This window comes from Pseudonaja textilis, chromosome 7, assembly GCF_049901715.1.
Source record: "Pseudonaja textilis isolate UNSWEBS1 chromosome 7, rPseTex1.2, whole genome shotgun sequence".
In the NCBI taxonomy this organism is placed as follows: Eukaryota; Metazoa; Chordata; class Lepidosauria; order Squamata; family Elapidae; genus Pseudonaja; species Pseudonaja textilis.
In genome coordinates this window covers 61,269,623-61,286,158 of record NC_141996.1, presented here as the reverse complement: position 1 = coordinate 61,286,158, position 16,536 = coordinate 61,269,623, and the positions used below count along the sequence as shown (strand labels likewise).

Here is a 16,536-nt window from a genome sequence, read left to right as displayed (position 1 = left end):
AATAGACATGGTAACAGGTCAGCCAATGGGGACTGTTTGGAAACTGAAACATAGTATTTGTTTCTATGGGGCCATAAGAAACAGTTTGGAGTCTGGGTGTGGCATAGACTTGCCGAACTGTATAAAAGAGTTGGTTTGTCCTTGGATCTTTGCCTCTGTAAATCTTTGTTTCTGTATCTCTCTACTCTGTAATGACTTGCTTCTGTGAATATTGCTTCTGTGTTCTTGATTTTGTTCCTGGCTTCTGCTGTGTGGTATTGTATATAAAAGAAGTTACTTACGTAGATGCATCCTGCAGAATTATTTACTTGTGTGCTGGTCGGGTGTGCTGCAGACTCTGACAGGTTACAGGCCAGAGCACGCAGTAACACTGAACTATAATTAAACTAAAGGGCTGCCTGTGTTATAGTAAAAGAGAACAAGGCAGAGAAAGATTTAACCCAATTTAAGTGACATTTGTTGGTAATTGCCATTTGCCATTTGTTGGTAATTTATAACATTGGAGGCATTGCTTTTCACCCAACCCTCATATCCCCAGGTCTCATTTCTGCAAACTGTCATTTGGCAGGTCCTTGGAGTTGAAGTTTTTCATTCTTTGGAATTCCCTCCTGGTGGAGCTTTAGTCTGCTTTAGGAAACACAGAACCTTTCCTCTTCCATTGGCACAGAAGAAGGGTATTTTATAAAATGCAGGTGGAGTTTGCAGCCCGTATGTTTTTAATATGAATCCTTGTTCTCTCTATATTTAGGTTTATGGTAAAAAATACTAGAACTTTTGGAGACTATGGCAAAAATTATAAGAAACAAACAAAAGCCCTGTAAATGTAGTTAGAATTTTACATCTAGTTTACAATATTGAGGACGACCTTTTCTTTTACTCATCCTTAGGTGTATACATTTTGACAAGACTTATACTCAACACTGAAAAGAAAGCCACTGCCAATGTATAGCTTTATTTTCTAATAGCCAGGATGCTTTTGGATCTGCCAGATATACGAGTGCTGGATATATGAAATGGTAATATTCTAAAATTACTGTGTGACTAAAAACTATAAGCTATATCTCTGAAGTGATACCTTTTAATTTTTCTCTTGGCCATATTGATGAGAAATAGAATTAAAAAAAATAAAATTGATATTCAAGGTCTGCATATTCAAACAACGTATCTGCTTCTTGTGTTTGAGAACTTTTATTATTTTTCCATAGGCATGTTGAAGAAGTAAGAATTCCGGAGGAAGTACTTTGTCTGAAAGGTACTGGGGTTTTACATAATGCAGCATTTTTTATTTCTTTTGCTTATGCAGCACTTTTTTCTTCATAGGGTTTTCCTCCAATTTGCTTTTGTGTAAATCCCTTGCTTATTGCTCCTTATTTGCCAAAATCAGTCCTCAATTTGTTCTACACCAAATCTGCAGGGAAAACACTTGGTTCAGATAAAAAGGATACACATTTGTATTAATTGAAAGACCTAATGCAGGGATGAGAACCTGAGTGTCCAAATGTTCCTAAGCATATAGTTCTCAACATCCTACGATGTTGGTTACTGTCTGATTATATACAGAATTGTAGCTCAGCATCAACTTTCCTCATCTTTCTTTCTTTTTAAAAAAAAACACAAATTTTATTAATTTTTTAAAGACAAACAAAACATAAGACATAAAATCATAAAACCTCCTTTCTAAAAGTTACTTATAGGTTTTAACAAGGCAAATAAAACATTATTTTATACAGCATAGTTCCACATTATCACATTTCCATTTAAGCACATATATATCTTTTCCAAATTTCTCATTATTTCTCCCTTCACTTTTATTCAATTATATTTCTTTCTATCCAGGTTTTATTAATTCTCAATCAAATATAAACACACAAAATACAAAACATAAAACATAAAACTTCTGACAAACAAAACATAAGACATAGAAACATAAAACCTCCTTTCTAAAAGCTGCTTATAGGTTTTAACAAAGCAAATAAAGCATTATTTTGTACAGCATAGTTCCAAATTATCACATTTCCATTTAAACAGATATATATCTTTTCCAAGTTTCTCATTGTTTCTCCCTTCACTTTTATTCAATTATATTTCTTTCTATCAAGGTTTTATTAATTCTCAATCAAACATAAACACACAAAATACAAAACATAAAACAAGACATAGAAACATAAAACCTCCTTTCTGAAGGCTACTTGTAGATTTTGACAAAACAAATAAGACATTCTTTTATACAACATAATTCCAAATTATCATTTGTACATATCTTTTCCAAATTTCTCATTGTTTCTCCCTTTAGTTTTATTCCTCCAAGGTTTTATTAATTCTCAATCAAACATAGCTAACCAAAACACAAAACATAAAACTTCTTTTTGGAAAGTGGCTTAGCCCCAGGTTACATCTTTTTTTACAGACCTAAATCAAATTCATGCTCACCTTATATACCATTCTTATCTTATTTACCATTCTATATTTTCTATATAACTTCTCCCTTCTTTTCACTCTCTTAATTATATTTTGTTCATTTCATCTTATTTTAAAATCATTATACTTGTATCTTTTGTCCGTTCTTTTCCAATTATCTATTTATCTCTTCTCTTTAACAGAAAATTTCCCCTGTAATCACTTTTAAAGTGTGACGCCTTTCTATCTTTCCCCTAAATTTACACTTAAAATAATACATAATTTCCATTCTGATTCTGCTTAGTACATTCTACATGTTGCATTTTAAAATAAAAGAATAATAAATTTATAATATAGTTAAATATATAATTTCCATTCTAATTCTAATTCTGCTTAATACATTATTTTAAAATAAGAAAATGAAATAGTAAATTTATAATAACATTAAGACAATAACAAATTAAACTGTAACTAAACGTTAATCATTTTACACATTCTCTTTAATATTTTATTGAATATTGAAATCTATCATTATTAAACATTTTAATATTTTATTAAATCTTATAATATCCCAATACACTATTTCAAATGCAAATACTACAATACTATCTTATGTACTCTTGCAGAATCTTTCTTTAATTATGCTTTACCCTTTATCTCTGAAAAAGATCTGCTTTTTGGCATCTTGTTTCAAGCCTTTGTGACTTTTTTTCCCTTTTCCCCTCCCTTTCTTCTCCTGTCTGGCCTTTTTGCCCCCACTCTCCTAACCTCCGTCTTTTTAACTTCCCCTCTCTGTTGTATTTCTCTTTTTTGTTGCTTTCTAACATTGTACCTTTTTTTCACCTTATTTTTCTCTTTCTTGGTTGTTTTGTTAAATCTTAAATTCTAAATTTTCCTTCCCCTCTTCCTATTTTCTTTCTTAGTTGAACTTTTTTGTCCATTAAAGATGGCTTCTTCCTCTCCTTCTCCTTCTCCTCCTCCTTCTCCTTCTCCTTCTTCCCCATGTAGTTGCTGATAAGTAGAAATCGCCATTTCTAAAAAGTGGAAGACAGCTCCCAAAGAATCCTTGCCTTCTTGTTCTCCTTCCTTTAATTTTTCATATTCCATGTTTAATTCATCCACAGATAGTGCCATTATAAAGCTTTTTCTTCTTCTTCTTCTTCTTTTAAGAACAACCCAAATGTTTTTAATCTTAAAGTAATTTCCAAGCATTCCAAAGTTATCAAGCAATCCAAACAGACACAAAATATTTCCTCTTCTCTTTGCACTTTCTCCTCCTGGAGCAAAGTCCCAAAATATATTTTAAAGCCTTATTACAGTTAATTTCTGGTCTTGTAATCTTCAAGGCGTCTCCTCCAACAAATTCTTAAAGATTTTTTAGTCCTCTCCCTTCCCACTTATAACAAAGAGCTTATTTTTACCTTCTGTAAAGAAGCAGGTTTTTCAATGTACGTTTGCTATCTCCGTAAGGAAGGGGAGTGAATTTTCCCTTCAGCACTTTGATCCGCCACTTTGATAGCCTCTTTTGGAAACAAATGTATCAATCAAAGACTCAGATTTCCAGGGTATTTAAATGTATCTTAATGTCCCAGCTCAGCCAAAAAACTTGCTCTTTCTAATTCTTCCTCCTGCACAAATCTTGTCCGGGTGAAGATCTCTTTGTGGCTGCCATTACTGACAGCCGCTCCACCGCCTCAGGAAAAAGGAGTCTAGCCAGCTGGGGAAAGGGGTTGCGATGTCCCCAGACCCCTGCCCGGGTCTCCTCTATCCTTCAACTACCTCTCCGGGGTAGCGGCAACCCCCAAATCCAATTGGATCGGGGGTAGTTCAGCAGCGAGGGCAGCAGGGACCCGCAGAATCACGGATTCCTGCCGCCGCCGAAGCCTTGCAACCGGAAGTTCCGCTGTGCTCATCTTTCTTTTATATCAATGCAAGGAATTCATCTTTTCCATGTAGCCCTTATTTCTTTTTTCCCTAGATGGCTTCCAAAAGACTCAGACAAATACTTTTTTGGACAACCATACTAGTCTTTGCTGGGTTGTGTTTTTTGATCAAGTGGACTTCAGTTGGAGTATGCAACTTCTGTAGGACCAAAACTGAGGACATGTTTTTAAAACAAGGCAGTGGACATTTTTTGTTGGTACCTCATTCAGACTGTAGCCAGAACCCTCCATTTCTGGTCATTCTAGTAACTTCCTCTCCTACTGATTTAAAAGTTCGTGTAATAATCCGTGAGACCTGGGGCAAAAAAAAATTAATAGCAAATAAATTTATTGTAACCCATTTTCTTTTGGGAACTACCTTGAATCTTGAAGAACAGGTTGCTGTGATTAACGAGAGTTTGAAATATGGAGACATCATCCAGAAGAATTTTATAGATACCTATTATAATTTAACATTAAAAACTATGATGGGCATTGAATGGATTCACAAATTCTGCTCAGAGTCTAGCTTTGTAATGAAAGCAGACTCAGATGTGTTTGTAAATACCTACTATCTGACTGAACTCCTTCAAAAAAAAATCCAGAATACCAGATTCTTCACTGGCTTTTTGAAACAAAATGAGCATCCAATACGGAAAATATCCAGTAAATGGTATGTGAGTAAACTTGAATACCCAAGAAACATATACCCTCCTTTTTGTTCAGGGACTAGCTATGTTTTCTCAACAGATGTTGCTAGTCTGGTGTATAGAATTTCTGACAATATTCCTTTTATTAAGCTGGAGGATGTATTCATAGGCTTGTGCCTTGCTGAACTTGATATCAAACTGGAAAACCTCCATTCCAAGCAAACTTTCTTCCCTGAAAGGCTTGAATTTTCACCTTGTCGCTTTAGGAAAATTGTGGCCAGCCATTTTGTGAAACCTCATGAGCTGATGATCTTTTGGAATGCACTGGAGAGATCCATGGATGAAAAATGCCCTGATGGCTGAAATCCTCCTAAAGTTGGGGCAGATTTTGGTGAAGAAATGCATCAAAATTATCTTCAACTAGGCCAGCAACAGACAAACATCTGAAATGCTCATTTTTTTTTCTTAGATATTTCATAGTTATTTAGCCTTATGTTTCCCAGTCTCTGCACAGGTAGAATGTTTAGATTTTAATTTCTAGAATGCTTAGCAATGGCTTTGCTGGCTGGGGATTTCTGGGAACTGAAGCCCACCATTTTAAAGTTGGGAAACATTGATTTAGCTAAAAGGGTTTGGACTACATTATTTTACACACCAATCCTCTGTTTGTTGGTTAAGAAGCAAGTCTTATATTTAATTGGTTTACTCCCTAAATAAATTGCATAATATTTTCCTTTAAGGTTGCAAATTGAAAATCTCATTTCCTCTAATAACATTATCCTTTTGAATTTATCAACATTTTGTTGTTTTTATCAACATTTTCCACCCCTGTTACTAATGACTTTTTGTGGGAAAGGTCCTGGGAGAAAGGGCAAAGAGATGCTGCCTAAGAGAATGGTTAGATAAGAGACATTGTAATCTGCAGCGGTAAGATGGGGTAAGAGGCTCGGAAGAGACCCTCCCTAATTTCTATGGGGTAAAGCATGTGGAAGGACAACTGTATTTTCCAGATTCTGTTAGTGTAATCTAACAATAAAGTAGAATTAGTTGATCTGGTTGTGTTTCCTGTTTAGTCTACCTGGTAAGGCTGACGTATTAACACAAATCCAGGATAGTGTAAAGTTCCCATGTACTGCTGTATGTTAACTGCATTTGTTGTTATTTTATACAGGAAGTCCTCGACTTACAACAGTTTATTTAGTGACCGTTCCAATTTCAGCAGCACTGAAAAAGTGACTTATGACCTTTTTCACACAACCATTGCAGCATCCCCATAGTCATGTGATCAAAATTCAGGCGCTTGGCAACTGACTCATATTTACGACAGTTGCAGTGTCCTGGGGTCATGTAATCGTCTTTTGCGACCTTCTCGCAAGCAAAGTCATTGGGAAAGCCAGAGTCACTTAATAACCGTGTCATTAACTTAAGAACTGGAGTGATTCATGTAACAACTATGGCAAGAAAGGTTGTGAAATGGGGCAAAATTCACTTAACAAATGTCTCAGCAATGGAAATTTGGGGCTCAGTTGTGGTCATAAGTTGAGGACTATCTGTATTTATTTGATATAAATAATATTTGAACATTTACTGGATAATCATTCTAAGTCAAGGGTGAAAGTCAAGGTTTTCCAGTGATGAAAGTTTCTATTAAGCAGAATCAGGAAGGAGAAGATATTTCTTTTTCCTGCAGCCGGCCTTTCTCCACCTGTCACATATCAGACTTCTCTGGAGGATGGGAAAAAGGGTTCCAATAGTGGAAGGTAACCAAAGGAGCTGTTGGGAGATAAGAAGAGAAGAATGATCCATTCTTCCGCTAAGGATTGGGGTAGGATGAGGTTGAAACCTGGGGACTGTATTATTGGATATAAGGAGAATGTGGGTTGAGCTATCAGCTTTTTGGTTTCAAGTCTGATAATGTTTTTATTACTACATGAGCCAGCAGGGTGCGGTGGCAGCCAAAAGTTGCATGGGGAATGTTTGAATAGACATGGTAACAGGTCAGCCAATGGGGACTGTGTGGAAACTGAAACATAGTATTTGTTTCTATGGGGCCATAAGAAACAGTTTGGAGTCTGGGTGTGGCATAGACTTGCCGAACTGTATAAAAGAGTTGGTTTGTCCTTGGATCTTTGCCTCTGTAAATCTTTGCTTCTGTATCTCTCTACTCTTGTAATGACTTGCTTCTGTGAATATTGCTTCTTGATTTTGTTCCTGGCTTCTGCTGTGTGGTATTGTATATAAAAGAAGTTACTTACGTAGATGCATCCTGCAGAATTATTTACTTGTGTGCTGGTCGGATGTGCTGCAGACTCTGACAGGTTACAGGCCAGAGCACGCAGTAAGACTGAACTATAATTAAACTAAAGGGCTGCCTGTGTTATAGTAAAAGAGAACAAGGTAGAGAAAGATTTAACCCAATTTAAGTGACATTTGTTGGTAATTGCCATTTGCCATTTGTTGGTAATTTATAACATTGGAGGCATTGCTTTTCAGCCAACCCTCATATCCCCAGGTCTCATTTCTGCAAACTGTCATTTGGCAGGTCCTTGGAGTTGAAGTTTTTCATTCTTTGGAATTCCCTCCTGGTGGAGCTTTAGTCTGCTTTAGGAAACACAGAACCTTTCCTCTTCCATTGGCACAGAAGAAGGGTATTCTATAAAATGCAGGTGGAGTTTGCAGCCCGTATGTTTTTAATATGAATCCTTGTTCTCTCTATATTTAGGTTTATGGTAAAAAATACTAGAACTTTTGGAGACTATGGCAAAAATTATAAGAAACAAACAAAAGCCCTGTAAATGTAGTTAGAATTTTACATCTAGTTTACAATATTGAGGACGACCTTTTCTTTTACTCATCCTTAGGTGTATACATTTTGACAAGACTTATACTCAACACTGAAAAGAAAGCCACTGCCAATGTATAGCTTTATTTTCTAATAGCCAGGATGCTTTTGGATCTGCCAGATATACGAGTGCTGGATATATGAAATGGTAATATTCTAAAATTACTGTGCGACTAAAAACTATAAGCTGTATCTCTGAGGTGATACCTTTTAATTTTTCTCTTGGCCATATTGATGAGAAATAGAATTAAAAAAAATAAAATTGATATTCAAGGTCTGCATATTCAAACAACGTATCTGCTTCTTGTGTTTGAGAACTTTTATTATTTTTCCATAGGCATGTTGAAGAAGTAAGAATTCCGGAGGAAGTACTTTGTCTGAAAGGTACTGGGGTTTTACATAATGCAGCATTTTTTATTTCTTTTGCTTATGCAGCACTTTTTTCTTCATAGGGTTTTCCTCCAATTTGCTTTTGTGTAAATCCCTTGCTTATTGCTCCTTATTTGCCAAAATCAGTCCTCAATTTGTTCTACACCAAATCTGCAGGGAAAACACTTGGTTCAGATAAAAAGGATACACATTTGTATTAATTGAAATACCTAATGCAGGGATGAGAACCTGAGTGTCCAAATGTTCCTAAGCATATAGTTCTCAACATCCTACGATGTTGGTTACTGTCTGATTATATACAGAATTGTAGCTCAGCATCAGCTTTGCTCATCTTTCTTTTATATCAATGCAAGGAATTCATCTTTTCCATGTAGCCCTTATTTCTTTTTTCCCTAGATGGCTTCCAAAAGACTCAGACAAATACCTTTTTGGACAACCATACTAGTCTTTGCTGGGTTGTGTTTTTTGATCAAGTGGACTTCAGTTGGAGTATGCAACTTCTGTAGGACCAAAACTGAGGACATGTTTTTAAAACAAGGCAGTGGACATTTTTTGTTGGTACCTCATTCAGACTGTAGCCAGAACCCTCCATTTCTGGTCATTCTAGTAACTTCCTCTCCTACTGATTTAAAAGTTCGTGTAATAATCCGTGAGACCTGGGGCAAAAAAAAATTAATAGCAAATAAATTTATTGTAACCCATTTTCTTTTGGGAACTACTTTGAATCCTGAAGAACAGGTTGCTGTGATTAACGAGAGTTTGAAATATGGAGACATCATCCAGAAGAATTTTATAGATACCTATTATAATTTAACATTAAAAACTATGATGGGCATTGAATGGATTCACAAATTCTGCTCAGAGTCTAGCTTTGTAATGAAAGTAGACTCAGATGTGTTTGTAAATACCTACTATCTGACTGAACTCCTTCAAAAAAAAATCCAGAATACCAGATTCTTCACTGGCTTTTTGAAACAAAATGAGCATCCAATACGGAAAATATCCAGTAAATGGTATGTGAGTAAACTTGAATACCCAAGAAACATATACCCTCCTTTTTGTTCAGGGACTAGCTATGTTTTCTCAACAGATGTTGCTAGTCTGGTGTATAGAATTTCTGACAATATTCCTTTTATTAAGCTGGAGGATGTATTCATAGGCTTGTGCCTTGCTGAACTTGATATCAAACTGGAAAACCTCCATTCCAAGCAAACTTTCTTCCCTGAAAGGCTTGAATTTTCACCTTGTCGCTTTAGGAAAATTGTGGCCAGCCATTTTGTGAAACCTCATGAGCTGATGATCTTTTGGAATGCACTGGAGAGATCCATGGATGAAAAATGCCCTGATGGCTGAAATCCTCCTAAAGTTAGGGCAGATTTTGGTGAAGAAATGCATCAAAATTATCTTCAACTAGGCCAGCAACAGACAAACATCTGAAATGCTCATTTTTTTTCTTAGATATTTCATAGTTATTTAGCCTTATGTTTCCCAGTCTCTGCACAGGTAGAATGTTTAGATTTTAATTTCTAGAATGCTTAGCAATGGCTATGCTGGCTGGGGATTTCTGGGAACTGAAGCCCACCATTTTAAAGTTGGGAAACATTGATTTAGCTAAAAGGGTTTGGGCTACATTATTTTACAGACCAATCACAAATCTAACAATAAAGTAGAATTAGTTGATCTGGTCATGTTTCCTGTTTAGTCTACCTGGTAAGGCTGATGTATTAACACAAATCCAGGATTGTGTAAAGTTCCCATTTACTATTGTATGTTAACTGCATTTGTTGTTATTTTATACAGGTAGTCCTCGACTTACAACAGTTTATTTAGTGACCGTTCCAATTTCAGCAGTACTGAGAAAGTGACTTATGACCTTTTTCACACAACCATTGCAGCATCCCCATAGTCATGTGATCAAAATTCAGGCGCTTGGCAACTGACTCATATTTATGACAGTTGCGGTGTCCTGGGGTCATGTCGTCTTTTGCGACCTTCTCACAAGCAAAGTTGTGAAATGGGGCAAAATTCACTTAACAAATGTCTCAGCAATGGAAATTTAGGGCTCAGTTGTGGTCATAAGTTGAGGACTATCTGTATTTATTTGATATAAATAATATTTGAACATTTACTGGATAATCATTCTAAGTCAAGGGTGAAATCCAAGGTTTTCCAGTGATTAAAGTTTCTATTAAGCAGAACCAGGAAGGAGGAGATACTTCTTTTTCCTGCAGCCGGCCTTTCTCCACCTGTCACATATCAGACTTCTCTGGAGGATGGGAAAAATGGTTCCAATATTGGAGGTAATATAGTTTTTATTACTATATGAGCCAGCAGGGTGTGGTGGCAGCCAAAATTTGCATTAACAGAGGGATACAATCAAGATCAAATGAGGTACTAATACCACCCTATAAAGCCTTAGTAAGATCACACCTAGAATACTACATCTGATTTTGGTCACCACACTATAAAAAAAATGTTGAGACTCTAAAAAAATGCAGAGAAGAGCAACCAGGACGATTAGGGGACTGGAGACTAAAACACATGAAGAATGGCTACAAGAACTGGGCATGGCTAGTCTAATGAAGAGAAGGACCAGGGGAGACATGATAGCAGTGTTCCAATATTTGATGGGCTGCCACAGAGAGGAAGGGGTCAAGCTATTTTCCAAGGCACCTGAAGGCCAGATAAGGAATAATGGATGGAAACTGATCAAGGAGAGATTCAACCTAGAAATAAGGAGAAATTTTCTGACAGTGAGAACAATCAACAAATGGAACAGCTTGCTTTTGGAAGTTGTGGGAGCTTCATTGCTGGAGGCTTTCAATAAGAGATTGGACTGCCATTTGTCAGAAATGGTGTAGGGTCTCCTGTTTGGGTGGATGGGGGTTGGACTAGATGGCCTACAAGATCCCTTCCAACTCTGTTAATCTAATCTAATCTACTATTGCTGTTGTTATTATAAGTCATCCAGAATTCATTGGATGGTTATATGAAACTTTTGAATATATAAATGAAAATATATAGAAATAGGTGCAAAAGCAAAGAAGAGTAATTTTTTTTAAAATGTCCCCGTCATTTGAAACAGTGCGTTTAGAATTTAGATGTAAAGTTCTTCAATCGTTGCACAAATGATTCTGTTGACTCCAATAAGATGCTAAATAATTGCATTTTTAACTAGCAAATTTTGAATATATTTTCAATTTTCATCCAATTAGTTGTGTAACATTTATTTTATTAAAACAAAACAAAACGGCTGAAAATTAAATTCTTGTAATTTCCACCAAACTTACTTCCAAGTTGGCCCTTGGATAGAATTAGATGTGCAGATATTTGCGAAAAACCCAATATACAAAATATTTTTTAAAATAGGCAAGTCCAATTACGAACAAAGAAGGAAGTTTATGTGAATTAGGAAAATATCTGTCCTTAACATTCTCAAACATGTAAGTGGTTGCTATATTAACATGTTTCAACATTGGCTTTCAAGCTGATTTAACCTGAAATGTTCAGCAAAGCTGGTGCCATTCAGAGTCAATGCTTATTTACATGAATTAAAATCCAAAGTCTCTATTTTGGGGGAAAGTGTAATCAATATTTTAAGAAGCTATATATTTTTAAAGGTTTAATCCTATTCTTGACCATGTATAGTTGCAGGCATATTTATAAGAATTCATGAAAAAGAGAGTTCAAAAATAAGTAACTGTATCACTTACTTTTGACTAGCCGTGCATATTTTGGACATCTAAAGTAAACTAACAAACAATTTGAGTAGAAAGGATATTTTATACACATAAAATATCATTTCCAAATATTCATATCAGAAGCTTATATTACATTGTTTATAAGAAACGTACATGTAAACATAGAAAATGTAGTTGTAAAGTATTATGTTAAATAAAATGATTTTTCTATTCTTGGATATTGCATTGTATTGTTTTGAGCTGCTTATATTTTCCTTGAGCATTTAGTTGCATATTTGCATTTTGCATTTTTTTCCCATATCCAACCTATGTATTTTTCATCATTCACAGCCTCACTATAAAATTCTTGAAAATAAAACCTCTAATGATGTACCTGGGTTCTAAATGTGATTCCTAGGGCAAAGAATAACAGCAGTTACCCCAATTTAATTTAATTTTCCAGATTTGTTCAATTAAAAAAAAAGGAATTATGCTTTACTACAAAATCTCCATTTTAGTGTGTTTCAAGAAAAAATATATTTTTTTCAGTGGGATATAAATGACCGAAATGACATCTTTATAATTCATACATTAAAGTTCTTGATGAGAAAGAATAACAGTTCTTCTCCCTACCCTTCAAGGCCATTCCCTCTTTCTGCTACATCCCGACATCTTTTCTTGTGTTTCATCTCCTAGCCTTCCTCAGAAAATGGACGCTCTTTCAGACTGATGTTTGAGTGAGAGCATTAACCAAAAATAAGAAGCTGGGTTCCATATTTAAATTGGCCAATTTCCTCCACAGAATATTTCTATGTATAGAATCAAAGCTGCAAGGGTTGCAATGGACATTCCTGCACCCTCCCCACCGAGCAGCAGCCTTTCAATGTTTACACCGCTTGCATATCCTCCCCCACCTGGCAGGAGCCACCCCTAGCCATGCCATGCCTCACTGGCCACTTGTGCATGATCTTTCAGCCCTGCTTCACTCAACCTATACCTGACTAGCTGTTCTGGCCCAAACCTTGTTCCAAGGAAACAAACATGAAACGGGTAACAGCAAAACCATTTAACGATTCTTTACAAATTCCATTCCTTCACAGTTAAAAGGCTGTTTCAAACTGTCTCTGATAAGAACGAGCCTTGCCAAGGTTGTGCGAGGCTGCCAAGAACACTAGATAAAGTTACTAAGAAATATTTCAAACACAAAATGTCTCCAAACACCAACCAAGATATTCCGAATGTCCACAAGGCCTGAGTGCAAAAACTTATTTGCTTCCTGCAAAGAACTCTGTTTTCTCAGCTGGCTTTTAACTCTTAAGGGAAGGGCCATTACCTTGCAGCCTTACTCCCGAGTCGCCTGTGCTGCTGCAGCTGCTCTTTCCTTCAAGTAGCCCAGCGGGCACATGCACTGGGCACAGGCTCCTTGGGGACCTCTTCATTACTGCTGCCAGCCTCCACAATCTCTGAAGGCAGTGTTCCTGGTGGTCCTGGCCCCATCCCTCTATCACATGCAGGCCCCTCATCTGAGTCCTCGCTCTCCAAGACCTCAGCCGTCTGCACCTGCTGCTGGCGAACCACAGCACTGGCCAATCACACACTCATGCACCATGGCAGCAGCCACTAATGTCTACAGGTCTGTTTGCAAACCATCTGGGACTTGCAACTTCCTGTTGGTTTCCCCACTGACTTGTTGCTTAATGACCTGCAATTCTCAGTTAATAATGGCAATGAGGAGTTTTGAGATTGCTGTTGCTAAACAATGCAGTCAAGTGACATTGTCCTTTACAACAGCAGCCCTTAGAGATAGAAATTCCCATTTCAATTACCATTGTTGAATATCACTGATAATGTGATATTCAGAAACATCAGATTTGGAAATTATTTGAAGGGAAGAATACCATGAAGTTTTAAAGTCCATAGACAGAAAACCTAATTTTGTCTTTTTTCATGTCTAATTAATGTATTTTATTATTTGGTTTGTTACTTTCTGACACATCACACATACCAAATGAACATATCATTTGTTTCTGAGTGACTCTATATAAAAACTTGATCTCCCTTAATAAATAGTTTTTGTTTTGCTGAATTACTTGGACCTTCTTATTTTCAGGTGGGTGAAGATGATTCTTATCAGGCTCTTATCAGCTCCATGCCAACCTCAGGATGCCTCAGTTTCTAGGTAACAATGTTGGGGCTACAACAGGGCCATCTTAAAAGCATTATGGGCCCTGGGCAAAGCAGTGTACTGAGCCCCTACGACACTATTCACAGGAATAAAAATGTAAATGGTCGATAAAATTAAACATGTATAAATATAACCAATAATTGTTATGTCTTGGGAACCGGTTGGGGTTCCAACCGGGTCCGCTCTTTAAGCAGGATCACCAACGGTTCCTATTGGCTGGCGCCGTTTGACAGCTGGCTATATAATAATAAAAAGGGCTCGAATTTTAAAGCGCTGTCAGTACAGCACCGCAGCCACAGCCGCCTAACGCTCGCAAAAGAGCGCGAAAATTCAAGCGCCTCAGGAAAGACGAAGTCACAGAGTGAGACTAGGCACTGTAGCCACAGCCGCCAACGCTCTCAGGCAGCATCAATCCAAGACCACGAGCACCCAGTGAGGCAGACCAGTCTACCAAGAGACTGAGGGGTCCAAAATGAATGTCAATTCAGTATTCCCCCCTTTCAAACCTGATGAGGAAAAGTGGGATTCGTATAAGAATCGCTTCAACCACTTTATCGATGCCATTGGACTGGCTGAAGCTTCGGAGCAGAGGAAGAAATCCTACTTCCTCAGCTACTGTGGGGCTGTAGTCTACGACACCGCCACAGCACTCCTGGCACCACGAGAAATCGGGAATGTCCCATGGGCAGAGTTGGTGGAAACGCTATCCAACCACTACTCACCAAAACCGTCTCAGATTGCTAGGCGCTTCGCCTTTAGGATGAGGAAGCAAGCCGAGGGGGAATCCATAAATCAATATATGGCAGCCCTGAGGACAGCAGCTCTACAATGTGAGTTCAAGAACTATTTGGACGACATGCTGCTCGACCAACTCGTCTGTGGGGTGAGGGATCTAAAACTCCAGAGGCGATTGCTGGCTAGAAGAGACCTAAACCTCCCCCAGGCAGTTGAAGAAGCCTTAGCTGCCGAACTTGCAGCACAGTCCGCAGCTGAGATCCAGGGCACCGCTCCCAGGCCCAGCACGTCCTCCGTTCACTCTGAAGAAGCGGTAAGTGAGGATGACCCTGCAGAATACTCCGATGTGCATCGCCTCAAACCGATGAGACAGCCGCAGGTAGGAGCGAGGCCAAGAAACAACAGTGGCCCAAAACAAACTCTTTTATGCCTGACCTGTGGAGGATCCCATTCCCGGGCATCATGCAGGTTCAGAAACGCCACCTGCCACAACTGCCACAAGAAAGGTCACCTCGCAAGAGTCTGCCAGGCAGCGCGCACCTCTCCACAAAGATCTCCTTCCTCTCCTGTTCCCCGAAGGCAAGTAGAAAACTGCCATACTTGCTACCAAGCCAACCACACACTTTACACCCCCAATAAAATTACACTTTCTGTCTTACTAGAAGGTAATCCCTGCCGCATGGAGGTAGACACGGGGTCAGCGCTCTCAATCATATCTTGGGACACGCTTAAGAAGATCCAGCCCAGACTGACAAAGAACCAGCTTCAAAAGTGCCATCTCACCTTGAAAGACTACCAAGGAAAGAACATCCCCGTCCTCGGGAAAGGCAAGTTTCTCGTGAATCTCCAAACCTTTAAAGGCCATTTGCCTTTAGTGGTTGTTAATGGTGCCCTCCCTAGTCTTTTGGGGTTGGATTGGTTCCCCTCTCTCGGCCTTAGTATAAAAGGAGTCCATGCTGTCTCAACTTCTGATGTTGACTCCTTATTTACAGACTACTCTGACGTTTTTAGTAGTGAGTTAGGCTGCTATAAGGGCACTCCCATCTCCTTCTCAGTAGACCCACAGGCAGTCCCCGTTCGCTTAAAACCACGTAGAGTACCTTTTCGCCATCCGCCCCAAATTGGACGCGAACTAGACAAACTACTAAAACAAGGGGTGATAGAACCCACAGATTTCGCTAAGTGGGAGACCCCCATAGTCACCCCGCTAAAAAAAGACGGTAATCTAAGAATTTGTGCTGACTACAAGACGTCAATCAACCGTTATCTACAGGTTAGCGCATATCCAGTCCCAGTCATTCAGCACCTGTTACACACATTCGAACCTGGCACCATTTTCGCCAAACTGGACATGTCACAGGCATACCAACAGTTCCCCGTGGATAACCAAACAGCTGACTTACAGACCATAGTTACACACAGAGGGGCATTCAGATGTAAGCGTCTCCAGTTTGGCGTAAGTGTAGCCCCAGGTATTTTCCAATCACTGATGGAGCGAATCCTCCAAGGTCTCCCCGGCGTAGTGCCATATTTCGATGACATCTTAGTCTCAGCCAGGGACAGACCCCAACTCATCCAGAGAGTCAGGGCAGTATTAGAGAAGTTCAGGCAGCATGGCCTCAAACTAAAACGGGAGAAGTGTACCATCGCCACTAAACAGGTGGACTTTCTAGGATACAGGCTAGACGCCTCAGGCATCCACCCGGTGGAATCGAAAGTCAAGGCCATCCACGAG

General features: G+C 38.4%; 2 protein-coding genes across 2 annotated transcripts; both read left to right on the top strand.

Annotated features, from left to right (window-relative positions):
• Positions 1-163: 163 nt before the first annotated feature.
• LOC113454449 (beta-1,3-galactosyltransferase 5-like) lies at positions 164-6,931 on the top strand. The gene is made up of 4 exons (XM_087937794.1): positions 164-254; positions 888-1,016; positions 1,206-1,252; positions 4,376-6,931. Exon 4 carries the CDS (start codon positions 4,376-4,378, stop codon positions 5,330-5,332), a length of 957 nt encoding a protein of 318 aa, XP_087793920.1. The 5' UTR covers positions 164-254; positions 888-1,016; positions 1,206-1,252; the 3' UTR covers positions 5,333-6,931.
• A 944-nt stretch (positions 6,932-7,875) lies between these two features.
• On the top strand, positions 7,876-12,117 carry LOC148125365 (beta-1,3-galactosyltransferase 5-like). The gene is made up of 3 exons (XM_087937795.1): positions 7,876-7,959; positions 8,149-8,195; positions 8,598-12,117. Exon 3 carries the CDS (start codon positions 8,598-8,600, stop codon positions 9,552-9,554), a length of 957 nt encoding a protein of 318 aa, XP_087793921.1. The 5' UTR covers positions 7,876-7,959; positions 8,149-8,195; the 3' UTR covers positions 9,555-12,117.
• The last annotated feature ends 4,419 nt before the right edge of the window (positions 12,118-16,536 follow it).